General features: G+C 50.9%; 1 protein-coding gene across 23 annotated transcripts in view; it reads left to right on the top strand.

Annotated features, from left to right (window-relative positions):
- Nucleotides 1–21,707, top strand: part of UBAP2L (ubiquitin associated protein 2 like) — an 889,182-nt gene that overhangs the window by 34,302 nt on the left and 833,173 nt on the right. For all 23 annotated transcript variants that reach the window (XR_015302630.1, XR_015302632.1, XR_015302629.1 and 20 more), the window contains exon 3: nt 13,422–13,499. Coding sequence is in view for 18 of the 23 variants with exons in the window: in XM_086947511.1 (XP_086803637.1) it covers nt 13,422–13,499 (78 nt within the window). In the remaining 5 variants the exon portion in view is untranslated. The remainder of the gene's footprint in view (nt 1–13,421; nt 13,500–21,707) is intronic.

Here is a 21,707-nt window from a genome sequence, read left to right as displayed (position 1 = left end):
CTTGAGATCCTCCACCCAGGGCCTTTTCTGTGTCCCCAAAACACGCCGAGCAAGGATGGGAGGTAGATCCTTCTCCCTTCTAGGCCCCAAGCTCTGGAACTCCCTCCCGCAACCTCTTCGTTTGGAAACTCGCTACAATCATTTCCGCAAAGCCATCAAGACCTGGCTATTCAACCAGTAACTTGCTCCGGTCTCTTCCCTGAGACTTTCTCCTGCCCTCTTGGTTCAGTATCTTCTAGCGCCGGGAAACCCTTTTTGGGTAGCCGTCGCGCTCAATAAATATAAATAAATAAATAAAATTCTGGGCGTAGACGTTAATCAGTGCAGTTCTGTGGCCACACAGAGAACCAACAACTAGAATGTATCTGCCTTCTGGTTCACGAAGGTCATCACAAAGGCTAATTGCCAAAGAACCTATGGGTGCCCCAACTAGTGCCAAATCGCTGTGCGTTGGTGGGGGGCAAATGCGTCTCCTGCAGGTATTCTATATTTATGTTGTCGGAGTAAATAATGCAGCACCTGCCTACGCTTGCGATTATCGTTGAGATCTGACGTTCCAGGACATCAAGGTTAGCGCAGAGGGGCCAACGATATTACCTACTCGTGCCCGCAGGGGAAAGTGTTTCTTGTCCTGTTATATCTAACCATGTTGAATTAAGGTGTGAAAACAGACAATTGAAATTTACCATCCCCTTCCGCCCCCCCCTAGCCTCCTTCCAACCCAAAGGAGGCCAACCCACAGTGAATACTCAAACCTGACACACAAAGGAACCATCTGCTGAGCCGACATAGCACCAACTAAACTGATACACCATGGGGGTGACAGCACGGGGTAAGACAGGCCAAGTGTAATAGGAACGAAATATACAATAAACTTTCCCAGTGGAATACATAAGTACATTTAAAGCAAATAAGTATCTGAGCTGCGGTGTGGCGGGGAGGATAGAGATCCTCCCCTGCGGTGTCCGGTATGTTTTTCTGCCTGTATGTCCGGAAGAATTCCTGCGGCTCAGTTAGCGTGTCGAAGAGACTGGACCTGCCACCCACATCCACCCACAGTCTTGCCGGGAAGAGCATGCCATATTTGAGACCTAGATTCCGTAGTGTGGCCTTCACTCCATTGGCTTCCTGTACCATAGCAGTGAAGGATAAAAGGTCAATTCCGACCCCTGCCAGTTCACCTCTCCGCGTTCCCTCGGTAGCCTTAGTGCAGTGTCTCGGTCTCTAAAATTAAGAAGGCGTGCTATTATGGGTCGGGGGGGGGGGCGGGGGAATTGGGACTGGGGCCTAGTGATCAGTGGGCTCTTTCTACCACAAAGCCAGGCGTAAGAATTTCTCTGCCAAACAGTTCAGTGAGCAACTTCTCCACAAATTGATCCATCCGGCCCGTGGCTGTCTTCTCCGGAACTCCCATAATGCGGACGTTATTGCGGCGACTTCAAGCTTCCAAATCTTCATTTTTGATAGCTACCTCCTTTAGCAATCATTCCAGCCTCTTAAGGGACTGCACGGTCCCGTCTACGATGTCTGATATGCAACATCCAGCTGCCGATCGTGGACTTGTATTTTGGCCACCCCACGTCTGCTGTGTTCTTATCTAAGGTGTTGAAGCGAGAGTCAAGAGTCTTGAATCCAGCCCTCATTTCCTGAAGCAGAGTAGCAACAGTTGCAGAGTGCTCCATGGTATGCATGTTATTGGCCACTTCGGAGGGTTCCAGGGAGGGATTTTCTGCCACTTAAAAGGAAGGATTCTCTGTTTGGGATTCTTCCGTCCCATGCCTCATCAATTGTGCCAGGAGTGGTGCTGTCTCGGCAGGAGCAAATACCAACAGGCCCCAGTAGTGTAACAAATGCTGTGGTCATGCACCGTGGGTTGCGACTTATCTTCTATATGGGGGCTTGCTTATGGCTGTCTTAGCAGAGCACAGGACTACAAAATGGCATTCTCCTGGCGTAGATTTATGCACTGGAACTCTAGTGTGGATCATAGCCGAGCACGCTCCTTCACAAGAATTTCTGGAAGGTTTGCAGGGGGTGAGGCTGGTGGTGGAAGGGCAGACATTGAGGTTATTCCTGGCACTTCACGGTCATTGGCTCAGCAGTGTAATTACTCATTCCGTGGCGCTGTGCATGTTGCGGAGGCGCCTCACATGAACAGGGTGCAATTGCAGGCCCAGGACTGCTGCGGGCTAGAAGTTGTCGGGCAGTGTGGCAGCAAGTTGTTGCGTGTTAGAGCTGGCCGCACTTTCACTCCGCCTGCCCTGTGCTCACAGAGTCTCCCTCCCCCGCCTCCCCAATGCCCAGCCGCCGCCCGAGCCCCCAATCGCTGCAGCATCCGGGCCCTGTCCTCCCGCACGGCGGCACTTACAAAATGGGGGTCAAGGAGACGGGCCGACAGTCGGGCAGCAGGTGCGCGGGGGGGGGCCAAGAGCAACACTGGGGCAGTTCCGATTCACCACACTGGTGCTGGGTTCTGTGGACGCCACCGCTTCCACTCAGAGTCCGGTCCATGTGCCATTCCGCCGCAGCTCTGGGCACCGCGTCTCAGGCTCCACCCCGGTCTCGCCCAGATCGCTTTAACTTCAAGAGGCTGATCTGTGATCCCGCAAACGGTCCCTGGCGTGCAGCTCCTCTTCACGCTGCGCCACTTTCAGCACGGAATGAGCCGCTTTGCTCGGGGGAATTTCGGATGGGCCTGTGCAATCCCTGGAGCTTCTCTACCAAGCAGTCATCTTAGCCGTTGGCTTGGCCACGCCCCAGGGGCGAGTCCGCCTTAAGCAGGTTTCTGTTTTAAATGCAGAATCAAAATGAGTCTTCCAGACTGCCTTCCTTAGTCACAGGTTTAACCATCACAGACATTTATTGAAATGCATGTTATATTTGGATTCCGTCAAATTTGATATACGTGTGCAGTAGATATTTGGTTGCATTAGTGAGGAACTGCAAAATAATAGATTCAGTGCTACACAGGTGCAAATCATTGCTTACCAGCTACGGAAAAAAGACTGTGCTGTGGCATGGACCCTGGACACAGTGTGATAATAGAGGGAAACAGACAGGCTTGCCTTTACCGCGCTTCTCTCTGCTGCCAGTCTTAACCGCATCGCTGCGGCGGCTTTTCCCGCTGTGCGCGGCATTTTCAAAAATGCCGCGTTACATGACGAGCCCAGCTCGTCATCCGCCCACGGCAGGTAAAGGTGATTACGAGCTGGGCTCGTCATCCGCCTCGAAGGGGTTAAATAAGATGTGGATGGATGACATATCCCAACGTGCAAAGAGTAGAGATCGCACTTCCAATACGGTACCTCTAAAATGGCACAATTAAGCATGAAGTAAAAATGGCAGATGCTCCTGCCATAATAGTAGCGGACCATGAAGTTAAATTAAAATAAGCATTGGCAAAGCCAATAGGTCTTACTTATTCAAGAGTTCTTCTTTGCGAATATTTTAGCCATGTTGTCTCTAATGCACTAACCTATATTTCACCCTATACCCCTTTTAATATACCCTTTACCTCCACTCTGACTCATCCCAAACCTCATTCAACTACTGTGAGCTCCAAAATAACTCTTTCTAGACTCTTCCCTCATCTAGCCCTCCTTGGAACACCCTCAAACCTCATTTTAATACTATAATTTCCAAAACCAGTCTAAGTTCTTCCCTCACCTATCCCTCCTTTGACTCATCCCAAAACTAATCTTACTACTATGATCTCCCATTAAACACTTTCTAGACTTCCCTCTTCTGTCCCCCATTATCCTTTTCAGTTCAACTAACATGCTCATTTCTTCTGCTCAAATGAACTAAAATTTGACTATGTCCGTAGTATTGGGCTACTTGCCGAAAATTGCTTAAACACCTAGTCTGGGGGTAGTAAGCGTTATATAAATATAATTGCAATGCAATTATTACACCAGCAGTACCCACCTCAAGTGCATCCTGCTCAACACCCGCTCCATCCACAGACATGCCATCGAACTCTGGAACCTCCTCGACACCACAGCTCCAGACGTTGCCTTCCTCACCGAGACCTGGATGAACGCCTCTTCAGCTCCCGACATCGCCATCGCCATCCCAGAGGGCTACAAGATCGTCCGGAGGGACCGAAACGCCAACCAGATGGGAGGAGGCATCGCCATCATCCACAGGAGCACCATCCGTCTCACGACCAGCACCAACAGCTCCCTGACCACCGCCGAACACCTGCATTTCCAGATCCACACCAACCCGAACACCACCCTCAGGCACCCTGATCTACCGACCCCCTGGACCACGCACACAATTCAGCGAGGACATCGCCGACTTCGTCAGCCCACATGCCCTCCCCTCCGCTGACTACATCCTCCTGGGAGACCTCAACTTCCATCTGGAGAACCACAACGACCGCAACACCAGCACCCTGCTCGACAACCTCACCAACCTGGGACTCAAGCAACTGGTGTCCACCCCCACCCACCTCGCCGGACACACACTCGACGCTGTCTTCTCATCCAGCAAGGACATCAACTTCAGCCACACCACAGAGCTTCAATGGACGGACCACAGCTGCGTCCACTTCACCTTCAAGAAAACAACGACCCACCACCACCAGCAACAGACCGCCCGCAGAAGCTGGAACAAGATCACAGCAGACCAGCTCGCCACCTCCCTGAGCCAGCACCCTCCTGCCAGCTCAGCGAACCCCAGCCAGGCCGCCGACAACCTCACGAAGTGGATCAGCAACTGCGCGGACGAACTCGCCCCACTGAGGACCCCACCCAGCAGACCCGGCAGCAAGAAAGCCCCATGGTTCACCGACGAACTCAAGAGCTCCAAGAAGAACTGCCGAGCCCTCGAGAAAGTCTGGAGAAGGGAACCGACACCGGACAACAGGACCTCCTTCAAACTTGCCACCCGGAAACACCACCAGCTGATCCGCGCCGCCAAGAAAACAGCATTCAAGGACCGGTTGGACAACAACGCACACAACTGCAAGGAACTCTTCAACATCGTCAAAGAGCTTTCCAACCCCAGCGCAGGAAACAACGACATCACCCCATCGCAAGACCTCTGCAACTCCCTGGCTTCATACTTCTACAACAAGATCGCGGACATACACAACAGCTTCAAGAACCAACCAACGCACACCATGACCGAACAACCACCCCCCACCACCACCCTCCACGCCTGGACCCCGATCAGCACCGAAGACACCATCCGCACGATGAACTCCATCCACTCCGGATCACCGACCGACCCCTGCCCTCACCACGTCTTCAACAAAGCCGACGCTGTCATCGCACCCCACCTGCGAGACATCATCAACACATCCCTCGACACCACCATCTTCCCCGAGAGCTGGAAACACGCCGAACTCAGCGCCCTACTCAAGAAACCAACAGCGGACCCCACCGACCTCAAGAATTACCGCCCCATCTCGCTCCTCCCGTTTCCAGCCAAAGTCATCGAGAAGACCGTCAACAAGCAGATGGCCGCTTTCCTCGAGACGAACGGATCCCTCGACCCCTCACAGTCCGGCTTCCGAGCCAACCACAGCACCGAGACCGCCCTCATCGCCGCCACCGACGACATCCGAGCCCTGATGGACAATGGAGAAACAGCGGCCCTCATCCTCCTAGACCTTTCCGCGGCATTCGACACGGTCTGCCACCGCACCCTAGTACGGCGCCTCAGCAACGTCGGAATCCAGGACAAGGCGCTGGAGTGGATCACCTCCTTCCTCGACTGGAGAACACAGAGTCCGCCTACCACCGTACAAGTCAGAGGCCACCGAAGTCATCTGCGGCGTCCCCCAAGGATCATCTCTGAGCCCCACCCTCTTCAACGTCTACATGAGCCCCCTCGCGGCCATCGTACGCAAACACAACCTCAGCATAATCTCCTACGCCGACGACACCCAGCTGATCCTCTCCCTGACCAACGACCCCGCCGCCGCCAGAGCCAACCTGCACGAAGGGATGAAAGAGGTAGCCGAGTGGATGACGACCAGCCGCCTGAAACTGAACTCGGACAAGACGGAGGTCCTCATCCTGGGCTCCTCCCCCTCCGCCTGGGACGACTCCTGGTGGCCTCCCGCCCTGGGCACCGCACCCAAACCGACAGACCATGCACGCAACCTGGGCTTCATCCTGGACTCCTCCCTCTCCATGACCAGGCAAGTCAACAACGTCTCCTCGGCATGCTTCAACATCCTACGCATGCTACGGAAGATCTTCTGGTGGATCCCCACCGAGACCAGGAAGACCGTCACCCAGGCCCTCGTCACCAGCCGACTGGACTACGGCAACGCCCTCTACGCCGGGACCACCGCCAAGCTCCAGAAGAGACTCCAGCGGATCCAGAACGCCTCAGCCAGACTCATCCTCGACATCCCACGAACCAGCCACATCTCCGGACATCTGCGAGACCTTCACTGGCTCCCCGTCAACAAAAGAATCACCTTCCGCCTCCTCACCCACGCACACAAAGCCCTACACGACCAAGGCCCGAGCTACCTCAACAGCCGAGTCAACTTCTACGCTCCCAAACGCCACCTCCGATCAGCCAACCACGCCCTCGCCGCCGTCCCCCGCATCCGAAGAGCAACTACAGGAGGAAGGTCCTTCTCCCACCTGGCCGCCAAGACCTGGAACTCCCTCCCGACCGACCTGCGCCTGACCCAAGACCACCTCTCCTTCAGGAAGAAGCTGAAGACCTGGCTGTTCGAGCAGTAGCGGCTCCCCCCCCCCCCCCCCCCCCCCAGCGCCTTGAGACCCCACGGGTATGTAGCGCGCTTTATAAGTGTCACTGATTGATTGATTGATTTCGTTTTGCTAGCTTGTCATGACTAGTCATCAGTATCCTGCTGTGAACTCCAGATGTTAGGATTTTTTTCTGACTAGATACTCAAATGGCTTCCTCGGGGCACAGTTGGCATTATTTAGTGGCTCTAATAACTGAATCGTCAGTGACTAGCCAGCCTGTGTCATTGCCGTACAGGAAGGGTTCTCTAAGTTTCCTCCTGTCTTACCCATGATTAAAATGAGGGCTATTGTGAGGGGTGAGTAAAAAGGTATTTTTTTCGTCCCATCTACACTACCTATAATAGCTATGGATTAGGACTAAAACATTTAGTCACCTTTCAAATGTGCGGGGGTATGGTAAGGAAGGTAGAGCTATTCAATGGATATGGCCCATAGTAGTGTAATTTTTTTTTGTTTTATTAATTTTTTTCATAGGTAACCATCAATTCCATTACAATTATCAATCATTCCTTTCCCCGTCCGTTCAGAGGTCCTCAAATCAATATGCAATTACATTTAGATTCATATTCCCTTTCGTTCCTCAAGATATAACCTTAACATGCTACTTCTTATTCCGGCTCTTCATTGTAATGGTTCGCATTGAGGTTACATGTTCGTTTCTTACTTAACCAACTAACTAAATTTCCCATCCCTTCCCTCCCCCCACCCCGTCACCGGTGTGTCCTCCTATCATACCTTCCTATAAATAAAGTGTGTTGATTTCAAGCTAAATCGTACACTCCGGGGTACATTCCACCCCATGCGGTTTCATTTAGCTTCCTCTGCACCTAATTGGTTTATCAGTGCCTGAACCAGCTCCTCCCATGCTTTTGCCGCTTCTAGCGATTTTTCATTATTCTGCCGTCGTGCCTGCCGCAAGCGAACAGCCCCCTCACTACCAGCCCATTTGAGGAATTTGGCCTTCCACCTCCTGACACTAGGTCCCTCTCTTGCCTTCCAATGCATCGTAATTTCCCTTTTTGCCAGCACTAAGCCCATATCTATAAACTTACTAGTTGTCTTCATTTTGGGGGTGTGAGGGGAACCAATGGAGCACACAGACAGCCATATCAAATTCCAAGTTGCGCTCTGTAATCAAATTCAGTAAATCTCCCACCTCGGTCCAATAGCTCCCCAGACTCTCACAACTCCACAACATATGTTCCAAGTCTGCTCCCACGACTGCCCATCTAGGACACATCGCGTTACTAGTGCTATAAAAGTCTATAATCTTACCAAGAGTCAAGTACGCTCTGTGTATTATGAAAAAGTGCACCAGCTGGAACCGTGCATTTCTGGTCCCCTTCCAGGCCCTACGCAGTATGTGCCCCATGTGGCCTCCGTTATGATCTTCCCTATACTCCCCTCCCATTTCAAGCGCAGCGTATCTAGTGGGGCCAACCCTTCATTCAGCACTTGTGGAATATAAACACGTAACTGCCTTAAATGTACCACTCGCCATCACCACATACGGACATGCCATTGTTGTTTTAGGTTCCATCAATCCCTCCTTCCAATGCTTTTGCATCACTCGCACCAGGGCCGCATGTACCAGAAAGCCTCCCCTAGGGAGTTCAAACCTTTCCTGCAACACCCTATACGTTAAGAGCACTCCATCCTCCTACAAATCCCCAAGGATTTGAATTCCTGCCTGTTCCCAGTCCCATAGCGATGTCCAGTCTCCTCCGTGTGGCGCATAGGGGTGCTGTACCCCCGCCTTCTTTTGACTTCTGTTCCAACACTGCCGCAGCGTCCTCTCTTCCAAGGTGAGATCACAGAGTTCTGTGCGCTGTTGCATTACTATGAAGGACAGGACAGGTCTTGGGATTCCACTACCTCTTGCCGACTCAGGCCCCCTTAACTCCACTGCCACCGCTTGTGTAAGGATTTGTAGTTGAGCTGCTTAGTACAACTCCATATCAGGAACTGCCAACCCACCGTCCGCTCTCGGCCTCATCAAAGTCTGGAGGGCCACTCTGCTCCTCCCTGATCCCCAAATGAACCCCACAATCATGGATTTCAAGTTTGCAAACACTGAACATTGCACCCATATAGGCAGAGCTCTGAACAAATATAACAGCCGAGGCAGTGCCACCATTTTCAGTAAAGCATTCCTCCCCATCACTGACAGCGGCAGTGTGCTCCAGAAGGTCATGCTTCCCCTCAGGGCTCACACACCTTCCGATGTTCCCCTCTAGGATGTCATTATGTCCATGATAAATATGGACTCCGAGGTATGCTAGGCGGCTCCCATCGTACTGTTAGTGGCAACTCAGGCGCCACCATCCCCGGGAGCACAGGAAATAAACATGTCTTAGACCAGTTAATTTGCAGACCCAACACCTGTCCAAAGTCCAATAACATCTGTGCTGCCCCATTCAATGCCTCACCCGTGTTCGTCAGAAACAGCAAATCGTCTGCATACAACTATATACATTGCTGTGCCGCCCTAAAAACCAGTCCTTCGTACCACTGTCCCAATCGAGCCTGCACTGCCAGCGGTTCTATGGCCAACGAAAACAGTGGGGAGAGTGAGCAACCCTGTCGTGTCCCGCGGGCTACCTCATATTGGGGAGAAATCATCTGCCCAACCCGCACTCAGTGCTGTATACATCAGAGAAAGCTAGTCCATTTCACAAATCCCTCACCCAACCCAAATTTCCCCATGGTTTTATACAAATATTTCCATTGTAGGCTATCAAATGCATTTTCTATATCTACTGAGAGTACTGCAGCCATGGGCGTGCTTCCAGATTCTTCTCCCAAGACCCTCAGTAGTCTCCCGACATTGGTGTCGGTGTTCCGGGTAGGGATAAACCCAGCCTGATCCTCTTGTACCAGACTAGTCATATGCTGCGCAAGCCGCGATGCCAACACCTGGCTAAATTTTATAGTCCGTGGTCAGCATTGACAGTGGGCGGTACGCCGCCTTGTCCGTATAATCACGTCCCGGCTTTGGCAACGGGACTATGAGAGCCTCTCGCATCGTTCCCGACAGCAGACCCAATTCTTATGCCTCCTCGTAGACCTCCAATAGTCTCGGCGCCAGTATATCGATATATTGCAAATTAAATTCAATCGGCAATCCATCTACCCTCTGGGTCTTATTCCGTGCCATCTGTTTAATTGCACATCTAATTTCCTAAAGCTTAATACTCTGGCCCAAATGCTGCGCTTGTTCTTCTTCTAATTGCGGAAGCATCAAGTCCTGCAAGTATGCCTCTATATTAGACTCATCTGCAGTTAGTGTTCTCTTATAAAGCCCCTCCGCCTTTTCCTTTGTCCAGTTCAAAGTAATCAGCAATGGGTTGTGGTCGGACAGAGTTTAGTAAGATACTCTGAATTAACCACAGAAGCTGCAACATTTGAGGAACACAATATGGAATCCAGCCGCACATGGAGCTCATGCAGAGCTGAAAAATAGGAGTAATCCCCATCATGTGGATGATGAGACCTCCACACATCTATCAGACACCATCTATCCTGCCATGCAAGCCTTACTTTGAACAGTCTATGTACTGGTGACTCTCGCAAGGGTGGGTGAGATCTATCTAAGGTCGCATCTGCTATTGAGTTGAAATCTCCCCCAACACTATCGGGCCCACCAGGAACTGCGCCAGCGCTCTAGACATTCGGTCTAGAATCGCGCTTGTTCTACATTAGGTGCGTAAATACTTCACAGGGTTACTTCCCTACCGTATAGGCGCCCTTCAACTGCCACAAATCTACCCTCACTATCTATGGTTTGTTTAAGCATCTGAAAAGGAACCCCCGCCCTCATTCAAACTAATGCACCCCCCGCAAACGCTGAGTAACCTGTACTATAAACCTGCCACCTCTATCTACGTTGTAGTGCTAATCCCTCCGACTTAGTAAGGTGCGTTTCCTGGAGCAATGCTATGTGCACCCCCTCCTCACTAAATATGCATGGACCTTGTCTCCTTGTCATAGTGTGCAGCCCCGCACATTCCAAGTAATACTTCGCAAATAACTTACTGTCCCCATTATTACAATTCAACTTCTTCTCCTTTCCATCGTCAACATTGGACACACCGATGAACCCTAGAACCCATCCTAATCCCCAACTCCCCCATCCCCCCACCCTCCCAAAAACAGGTCCTAAAACAAAACTGTTAGTCCCCGTCCAAACCACACCAACACACGCCACACACCTAAGCCCAGCAGTAGCCACTGCAGGCATGCCTTAGGGGCCAATCATCGACTTATAGCAACATCATTATCGTGGTGTCTTCCCGCCCCAGAGCCCTGGAGCCATGTCCGATACCTCCCCTTCCTTACTCCTCAGTCGCAGCCTTCATTTTGCCACCGCATACCACTCAATCTGTCCACATCCGGTTAATCTATCTACTAGTCCCAACAGCCAATATGCAATCCATTATTCATCCAGTAATCCATCGGCAGTGGCCGGAGTAACCTGCGGTATCTGAACACTCCCAGTCTCTAATAGTTCCGTGTCTGGGCCTTGTCCTTCTCCGTGTCTGTACTCTCCGGCGACTACAGTGTCTCGATGCTTGCCAGCATCGACACTGCTTCGAGTGCCTCCTGTTTCCCCAGCGCTGTCTGGGCCTGTAATGGCTTCCCCACCCTCAACCTCCTGCTCCGAAGGCGCTGCGGCAGGCCCTCGGCCAGCTCCTGTGATTTGCTCCGTCCGATCTGTCCCGTCTCGGTATGTTTCCAGCCACTCCCAAGCCTCTTCTGTGTTTCATAAAAATGCGAACCACCATCCAACATTATCTTCGGTCTTGTAGGAAAAAGCAGCGAATATTGAATACCCTCCGATCGCAGTTCTCTCTTTATTGACAAAAAAAAAGGTGCAACGGCATTGGATGTCCAATGTATAGCCCGGAAATATATTCACTCTGCCATTATCCACCTCATATGGTCCATCAATCCGCGCCTTTTTGTAGCAATAAATCTCTATCTTTATAGTGCAAGAGTCTAGCCACCACTGGGCGCGGGGGTCGCCCCGGTAGCGGTGGCTTGGCTTGTACCCTGTGTGCCCGCTCCAGCGTAAAGAAGGAAGATAAACCATCCGCCGCTACTACTGTCTTCAGCCACTGCTCCAGATAGTTCACCATATCCGTCCCTTCCACTTTATCCGGCAAGCCTACTACGCGTATATTATTGCGTCTGTTGCGACTTTCGGCATCCTCTGCTCGCCGTTCCAGTGTTTGAATGCGGGTCAGTTCTTCTGCCATCTTGCTCTCCAACACCTTTTGGGCCGGTTCCATTTCTTTCATTGTCCCTTCCACCTACTTCATCCTATCCACTAGTTTAGAGTGATATGCTCTCAGTAGGCCCAGCCCTGTCGCCACTTGCGCAAAATCTTGTTGCACTGCCGTACGTGAGTCTGCGATTGCTGTTAATATACGGTCGAATTGCTTTTGCAACTGTGGGTCCTGGATTTCCTCCATCCCCTCTGATTCAGCCTGCGATTGCGGCTCTCCCTCCGGTGTCTGGTCTGCCCCGCCCGGCTTCCCCCTTAGCTTCACCATGATCAGGAATCCCAGTAAAGAGCAAGATGCCTGCGGTCTGCGCAGCTGCCCAGATTCCCGAGCTTATGGTTGTGTAAACTTGCCAGCGATATGGGTGCTGTCCTTCTTTTATGTATCCTTCATTGTGCGTTGCAATTATAAGCACCCTTTCATTTCGCTCTCCAAAGTCTACTCTTGTCCCAACCGTAGTCCTCTACCTCTGCACTTCGTGTGCTTCCGGACAATCTTCCCCGGGGCGACGGGCTCCTCTCCTCAGGGTGCCCGGTAATCTGTTAACTCCCTACGCCTCATTCGGCCGCCACCGGGCCTCAAATCCAGCCCGCGCCCCCCCCTGGTCCCCGTCTGCCTCCACCGCCAAGGGCAGCGGGTTAAGCTGTGCCCCGCTCACCGGGTCAATCAGGAGGGCGTAAGGGCTTCCCGGCTCCGCTCCTTTCCACTCTTCGCCTCCTTGTTGTGCCAGGTCTCGGAAGTCGCCGAGGCGCTTTCAGGCCGCCTATCCTGCTGCGTCCTAGGCCGCTGTCGCTCCGAGGTGTGGGCGCCCGCCTTCGATTCCCGCTGCACTGATGCACACCAGGCGAGCGCTACCGCTTCTCTCTCCACTTGTTGCTCCGGCCCTGGGCAGCCTCGTCCACTGTCGGATCAAGCTTCCGACACTTCCGCTTGTCCTCAGCCAGAGGACCGGGCTCCCATCCTCTGTTCTGCCGTTATTTTGCGTCTTCGTCACCTTCCCCTCACGGGCCTGATAAAGTGGTTACAAAGTCCCGGATCGTGTTTGTTTTTGGTCCTGCCCGGCTCCCCGGCAGAGCCACCCCCAGCCAACGATTTCTGGCGCCCTAGGGGGGGTCCAAGGGCCTTTTAAATCAGGATTTTGCGGGGACCTGCTCGGCGCTCACGCAACCAGCTCCATCGGCCTCCAAGCCATGCCCCTGCCCATAGTAGTGTAATGCTGAACTTGGAAAGAGGTCACTTAACAATGTTTAAGGCGTAAACCTGTTACATGACAGTAACTCTCTAAACTGCTGAAATCTGAGAGGAGGTAGGATGAATGGTACTAAACCTAACCAAATGACATGCAATTGCAGAAATAGTCTATATTAATACCTCGTCCAAAATTTCATTTTAGGCAACTGCAGAACAGATCAGAATTGCACAGATGATTTCTGATCACAACGACACAGACTTTGAAGAAAAAGTGAAACAAGTGAGTATTATATGTATTAATCTTGCTTGTTTTATTATGTTGGGTGTATTGTGCTTATCAGAGCATTGTTAAATAGTGAACCAGTAAAGCTCTACAACAAAATGGGGCTTTGCTAGATGTTCACTCCACTTGGATTAATTTAAAGATCTAAGGTTAAAACATGCTAGTACGATTTAAGGTTATTGGATACTGAAGCCAGTTCCTTTTCTCAAAGTGGAAAGTTAATGTAATGGTGGGTGTATTGTATGCCAATGCTTAAATCGTTTTTACATCCTAGAACTTGTCTGAGAGATACTTTGACATGGCACTTCGAGAATGTGCTGCCTGAGCGGTTATACTAAACATGACACTTGGCGGTGTTCCATGTCTTGTTCAGCATTGTTTCTCTTTGCAGATGTCTAATCACCTTAAGTGATTTTGTAATTGCATGATCATTTGGCAGATATATTAGTTGCCTATTTGGTAATTATTGGTATTTCTCTTGAGCTGTAGTTATATTTTGACTCCGCATCTGCTTGAGCTAAATTTCTACTGATTTGAGGTTTGTCTGAGTTTTGTCTTTATTCGTAATGAGGAAAATGTTAATATTGGATTGGTATAATTTGATCTTCCATATCTAAAATGTGCAAAAACATGTTTGCTTAGTATGCACATGCTACTTCTTTCATAGTCTGAATGATGGGAAGAGTTTTCCCGAATGAACCCTCAGTTTCACTTTATCCAAAATCAAGTATTTTCTTGATAAATTGTCAGCCTGCAAATGCTGTGAAATAAGTATTTCGTACTCCTTTCATTCTGCAGAAGAAATGACTCAATTCTGCAGTCTCTTGCCTAGCAACATAGTGACCCATTCAGTTTGAGTTCATTTTAATTTGCAGATGACTTGTTTGTGTAACCATGCGCTTGTCACTTTTTGAAGGTTTACTTGGCATCATTAAAGTAACTACCTTTGTAGAATATAATGGTTGTAAATTTTATTTTTTGAAGGTTATGTTCACTTTCTGGTTCTTGTGTTCCACTGTGTGAAGACCTGCTAAAAGACAATTGGTGTATTTCTCCAAGCTTTTACTTCAGTGAGCAGTTGGCTTTCTTTTTTTATACCATGGCAAGATGTTCCGTCAAACTACTTTGTTTACATGCAGTTGCCATTAGCAACCCAACAGCTAAAGTCAAGAGTATTGTTTCAGACAATGGCAGTCTTTCCTACTGATCTGTTGAGTGAGGTGCTTTGCTCAATGTTTTTGTATGGGGTGCAGTTTGTTTACCAAGAATGTTTTGTGATTGAAGGATTTGTACATGGCCGTGTGATACTTTTCAACATTCGACACCACAACATATTCCCTTTTGGTGCAACAGTTCCAAATGGCTTCAAGCTTTGCTGAATCATTTCTTCTCGGCTAGTCTGTTTGTCTTAAGTGCCTTTATTCATGTTAAAGTTACTTTGGAATGTGCCTGTATTTTAATTTTGTTACTTGAGTCCTTATTTCTGTTCCTTGAACCACTGTTTGAGTTTTTAATTAGTTGAGGTGGTGGGTATACGATGTGTGGGGTTTTCCTTGTTTGGTAGTTTTTAGGTAGATCTTCTGGTGCCAGTCTTCTAAAGCCTGAGGCAATATGTAGTTTATTGGTAAAGTTGTTAGTGAGAACTTGGACACTGAGCTGTAATGTCTGCTGGCCAATAGTAAACACCATCTTAAAGTTGGATGTTTAGCTTTTTCATTGTTCATCATTTTTCCTATTCTTTTCACTTGTATCTTAGGTTGATTGATTATAGCTCTTATATAGCGCATGCTGTCACCCTACGGGCATCCTGGCGCTTCAAGACAAGGAACAGGCCGTGGCCAGAATGGAACAAGGTCACCACAGAGTCGGCACATGGGAAACAGCAGCAGGCTAGGTCGTGGGATAGAGCCACGTCTTTAAATTCCTGCGGAATTCTAACAGAGAACTGGTCAGTCTTAGTTTCTGGGGGAGCTCATTCCACAGCTGCGGGCCAACCCTACGAAAGGCCCTACCACCAAGCCTGGTTCTCTTGAACCGAGGAACCAGCAACAGACGTGCTGGAGGAACAAAGCTGCCTTACAGGGAGATAGCGTACACACCTTTCCTGCAGGGGGATCGCGCCGGCCTCATGCACCGCTCGGAAAACCATACATAAGGCTTTAAAATGGACTCTCTCCCTGACCGGCAACCAGTGGAGCTCTCTGAGCGCCATGGTAGATGAAGAGCCCCGTGCCCTGCCCAAAGCCAGTTTAGCTGCGGCAGACTGGATTCTCTGCAAACCCTGACAGATGTAACCAGGGGCTCCCAAAGAAAGAGCATTGCAGTAGTCCATCCTGCTGCCCACAATACTGCTAATCACCAGAGGGCATCTCTCTTTAGGTAAAAGAGCGAGTATCTTGCGCAGTATGCGGATGAGGGTAAAACAGACACCCGCTGTTTTATTTGCTTGAGATTCCATCTGAAGGTCTGCATCGAACATCACCCCCAGGTTGCGAACTTTCCTGACCGGGATAAGCACCTCATCCTCTGGTAGGAGTCTAAAGTCGCAAGGCAGCTGTTTAGATATCCTGCCTGCAGAGCAGAACATCACCTCGGTCTTCCCGCTGTTGAATTGGAGGGAGTTCCTTTTGAGCCAGTCCGACGTTTGCCGCATGCAGTGCTGGAAGGTGTCCATCGATACTGCGTGCTCTCCCACCAAGGAGAAAGCCAGCTGCGTGTCGTCTGCGTAATTAACTAAACTGACTCCGAAAGATTTTATAATGGAGAACAGGGGCTGCAAATAGACATTAAATAAAATGGGGCTAATTGCAGAGCCCTGCTGCACTCCATGAGCAACAGGGGATTTAGCAGAGAAAAAGGGTGCAAGAGTTACTACCAGCTGACGGCCCTCCAAATAGGACTGGAACCACTGCAAGGCCCGCCCTCTCCCTCCCAACCTCTTCAGCCTGTCCACCAATAGGAGATGGTTTACCGTATCGAAGGCGGCCGACATATCGAAGTACTAGGATCGTAACGTTCCCGCTGTCGGCCTGCCTGCGTAGGTCATCCATCATGGTGGTCAAGGCGTACTCAGTTCCGTGCCCCGGACAAAAACCAAACTGGTTTTTATCCAGTAAAAAATTCTCTTTTCTGCCTTTTCCAAAATCTTCACCGGGTAAGGAAGAAGGGAGATTTGTCTAAAATTGGCTGGTACTGAGGGGTCTAGAGAGGGCTTTTTAATGAATGGGGACACCACAGCTAGTTTCCAACAGGCCGAGACCGACCCCTCTTCCAATGACTGATTGCAGATCTGCCTCAGCCAAGGAAAGGTGTTACGCCCTAAAGATTTCCAGAATTTATGGGGGAAAGGGTCCAAAGGAGAGCCAGAAAAAACCCTTATCACCTAAGTCACCAAAGCCATATCTGTTAGTGACACGAAATTGTCCAGATAGGCTGATAAGGGCGGCTCCCGCTGAGTCATGTGATCAGGATTGGAGTGCACAGAGTAAACATTGTCCTGCAAAGAGTTCACAATACTGGCGATCTTATCCTGAAATGACGGTTAATTGCATCGCAGAGCTCCTGGGACGTTACAATTTTATTTTCTAAGCAAGTGGGGGACGAAAGGTCCTTAACTATTTTGAAAAGGGCTTTGGTCCCATTGGATGCTTGAATGATGGAGTTGGCATAAAAATCTGCCTTAGCCCTAAGAATCTGCTTTTTATATTGCAGTTGAATCTGCGTGAGAATATTATCTTCCTCAGCATAATATTTCCTCCACTTCCTTTCCGCCTTCTTACGGAGTGCACGGAGCTGTTTCAGCTCCTCACCGTACCATGGGGCCTAGATTCTGCTTTTAGTTTTAATCTCTTTCATAGGGATGGCTAGATCCAGAGTGTGCTCCATATACTTAGAGAACACTTCGTAGTTCTCATCAACTGATAAGGTGTTTGTAAAATGAGAGACGCCCGGTTCCAATATAATGCAGCCAGACTGCTCTAGCTTATACCATTCCCTGCCTCTCCTAAATGCCCTTTGCCGACCTATCCCTGTACCCTAATCTGGCAACCTGAGCGTAAACTGAATGAGGTAAGACTAGAGTGGAGTGAGAGTCCAGTCCGTGTTTTTGCATCTCGTGTTCTGCGCATTCAGCGGGCGAGGCGGCAACTGGCAGAGGAAGGTGAAGAGAGGAAGCAAGGAGGCAGCAGGTGCTGTCCCGGCCGCCGCCCCCTCCCCGACCCAACCCGAGCAGCAGCCGCGGTGAAGAGGTAGCGGGCAGCGGGAGGGCTAACCTTAATACCACGAGCCACCAGCCTTGAGCCCCGCACTGGGGGCCCGGTAGAAGCAACGAACGGGAGCAGCTGGAGCAGTGCTCAGATTGAATTGCGGCTCTGCAGTTGTTGTGCAGTTGTGCTGCGGAAAGCCAGGAGCCATGGAACCTGCAGATTACAGAAGGAGGCGCAGAGAGGCTGCGTGGAGTCGCAGAAGACTGCAGGGGGGCCTGTGAGTGGCTGCAATGGTCCCGGTCTTGATCCTGGACCCCCACCCGGTCCCTCATCGCAGCCGGCAGTACCGTCTGCGCTGCTCCCCCCGGTCACGGCGAGTGAGACGCTTTGCTTCTGACGCTCCTGCTACCACTCCTGCAGCTGGCATGGTCCAGGACTGCAGAGGACTGATGAGCGGGTTGATCGCCAGAGAGTGCCAGAGAGCAACGAGAGGCGAACGCCAGAAAGCAGACTGTTGCTGACCGTTGCTGCTGCCGGTGCCGCCGCCGGTGCCTGCTGCCGGAGAAACGCACTCCACCCGGTGAGAACCAGTGCTGGGAGCCGGAGAGCGCTAAAATTAGTTCCCTGCCGCCCCTGCATTTTTCGGCGGCTAGTAGTGCCTAGTAGCTATTGGCGGACTGCGGCTCCTGGCCGGCCAGGAGGCTGTAGGCAGGTCAGCACTCAGCTGAAGCTGGTATCTGCGCCCTCCCTCCGCAGAAGGAGACACAGCGGGAGAAGCCGCAAAGTAAACCTTCAACGCCTGTAGCAGCTCTGCACTATCCTTGTGGGAAGCCTGTCCCCCCTGCTCGTCTGGCCTGCCAGCCTGTCAGCCTGTTTATCTGCCCTGCCAGAGTTTCCTGGACCCCTCCCCCCCCCCCCCCCCCCCCCCCTCCCCCGGCCGGCCAGAACCCTCCGGCTCCCGGGCGAGACCGAGAGGGACAACAGCACCCCAACAGCACCCCACGGGGGCATCCCGGACTCTGAGCGGGGGAGCGTCCCTGAGCGTCTCGGAGTAGAGTGGTGTGGAGACAGCGGAACAGAGCTGCTGCACGAGCTGGCTCCCCCCCTGGCCTCCGCATCGGTGAGTGAACTGGCCATTATTAGCTACACTCCTACACTGCTACAAGTGCTTATCTCTTCCTTCCCGCCCTCACCCCCGCTCTCTCCCTGACGGCAGCTGTCCTTCACCTATAGGGCAGACAGGCTTGGGAAACTTGGGAAGGTGACCGCAACGGGAGCAGAGACGTGTAGCAAAGTTGACCAGCCACCAGTGGGAGGTCACATTTCCCCCACGAAAACCTTTGACATCGGCGAAGCCAGCCAGCTCAGGACCGCTATATACTGGTGGAACGCAGGTCGTATGCAGGCGTGAGCGCGGAGTTACGCGCTGGGAAAAACGCAGCTACAAATTAAATCAAAGGCTCCAGGCACATCGCATCAGATGGGAGGTGGCAGATCGTAAGTGGGTTAAATACTGGCGTGAGCGCGGAGATTCGCGCTGTGATAACGCCACTCAATTCACTGGCTAGCTGCAATCCTGAAAGTGAATTTAATCCCGGTACAACCCTGGCGCTAAAAGGACATCATAGCGCTTTCTAAAATACTATCAACGTGCTATCAAAGTATTTAATCAGGCACTATTTATCTTCTGCTAACCTGCCAGCACTATTTAAGCATCAGCTCTAATCCTAATAGAGTTGGTTTATCAACCCAATGCTGCCAACTAGACTGCCAGCCAGCCAGCCGGATAGCCTGCCAGCCAGCCGCCAGTCAGCCAGCCGCCAGTCGGCCAGCCACCAACCATCCAGCCGCTAACCACTCCTGGTTCCTTTTCTCGAAGACAGGACAATTCATAACTATATCCTCTACGGCAGTGCGCCATACTGGGAGTTGTGAAGTACTAGCCTCATTTCCAGCAGCTGGAATTATGGGATCAGGGAAAGGAAGGAAGTATGCAGTGGTTCCCAAGCGGAGGAGACCCAAACAACCTGTCGTGGAAGAGGAGTCCAACCCGGGCAGTCAAACTGCCTAGAATATCTTAGGCGGAGACGGAAACAGTAAAAGTGGCCAAACCATTAGTGTCCCACGGTAGCGATACACACAAAGATAGCACTACGGACAGGTCACGATCCCTAAAATCTTTGAGTTTGCTGAACTATTTTAGAAAAGTCCCATTCTTGAACATCTCGTCATTCCAGCGACAGCCCCAGTCCCTGGAGTCAATGAGGCTCGGAGCTTCGGCTGAACCAGGGGATCTAAGTGCTTCCTCTCGGCAACCGCAACCGCCGCCCTCCCATCCATGGTAATCTGAAACTAAAAATTTGGCCCTACCCTCGGGAGTTTTTTTTCTTCGGAGCATCACCCAGCGACCAGCCCACAGATTGCCTGGGGGATGCAATTTTTAATCAATATCCTGATGTTAACCGGCAAGTTCAGTCGCCATTGTGTCAGTGTCCCTCTTTTTCTACATTGGTTACAGAGGGATCAGGCCAAGCACAGACCCAGTTGGTGGGCCCACAGCTGCCAGAAACTGACTTAACATTCAGCAAACAAAATTTGGTGGCGCCAATGGACCCTGTAAAAGTTTTTTCCGGGCAACTAACTTGCGCACAAATCCATGGGCAAAAAACGAATGTATGTAACAGCAGCAGTCATTTGCCCGACTCACCTCAAAATACGACTACCTCAAAGGAGCAGTTGGCTGCGCAAAGCTCCGAGTATACTCCACCCCTTTCACAAGGAGCAATCATGGTATCACCCCAAAAACACCTAAGATCTCCCGATCCTAGCGAGCAGCTCTTAGCGGATCTATCACTCTTTTTTAAAGACACCCAAAACTCTCCCAACCCAACACCTACTAAAAAACAGCACAAAGCGGAGCATACAGCGAATAGTGTCTGGCCACAACTTCTTCAGACAGTCGAACAAATAGTCACTGCTCTAAACTACCATTCTGAAAAGCTGGAGGTCCAGGTTGACCTTTTAAACACCCTAGCGCTATTTAAGTCTGGGATTGACAGCAAACTTGACAAATTGAATAACCTAATTGTAGGGGCGCAAGCGTCCACAAAGCTTGTACGATCGGTTTGTTGCTCACCAATCATCGACTCTCTCTTCGCTCCCTGAACTGCTATCTAGTATCATAAAGGAAGTTAAGTGTGTGAAGGGAGGTAATCCAACCATAAAACTTGGATTGCATTATCAAAACCAGTCGGCCCTGTCTCATGACCCCGCCAATCCCTGGTCCACCATAAATGAAGAAACTGAGTTATCCGATGGAACAGCTCCCCGCTCAATCCAACACAATGGGCAGGTGAACAGCGGGCGCAAACACAAACCTTGTCGACAAGTGCAGCTCAAATCAAACCAACGACTGAAAATGGCGGGGCTCCAAGTGAGCGCCCAGTTAATGCTGATTTTCCAGTTACAGGGCTAAAGGCTAGTTTAGTGCCTCCTAACGGGCCCATTCTGGAAGAACCCCCAGTCCTCCCTCCACCGTGCAGTAAGAGAGAACGTAAACGACAGCGCAAGAACAGAAACAAAATCAGGGCAAGCATCAATACGGCTCACCGGAAGTTCTTTCCCCTTTTTGAGAAACCAGTAAACAACAAGCCTCTAAGTGAGACGAGCGCGCCACCACCCTCGGCGAATTCTCAGGAAGAAACACCAGGGTCCGACGACCAACAGGGCATGATGAATGAACCCTGATTCCAGTGACCCAATTACGGAAACAGTCACAGACGAGCCCAGCATACCAATAGAAACACAAGGGACGGAATCCGCTGAAACCAGCGAGACAAACCCAATGAGGCACATGACAAAACAAGGAAAAACTAAGCCAGCGGCGGGTTTAACCCCACTTGGAGTGGTCAACGATACATTTAGAATGACTCTTAAAAAAACAATTTACAACTAATATGTAAATTCAGTTAGTCTCAAACAACATCCGCCGAAGGCCGCC

Source organism: Lissotriton vulgaris, chromosome 12 (assembly GCF_964263255.1).
Source record: "Lissotriton vulgaris chromosome 12, aLisVul1.2, whole genome shotgun sequence".
NCBI classification, from domain to species: Eukaryota; Metazoa; Chordata; class Amphibia; order Caudata; family Salamandridae; genus Lissotriton; species Lissotriton vulgaris.
This window is presented reverse-complemented; position numbering and strand designations above follow the sequence as displayed.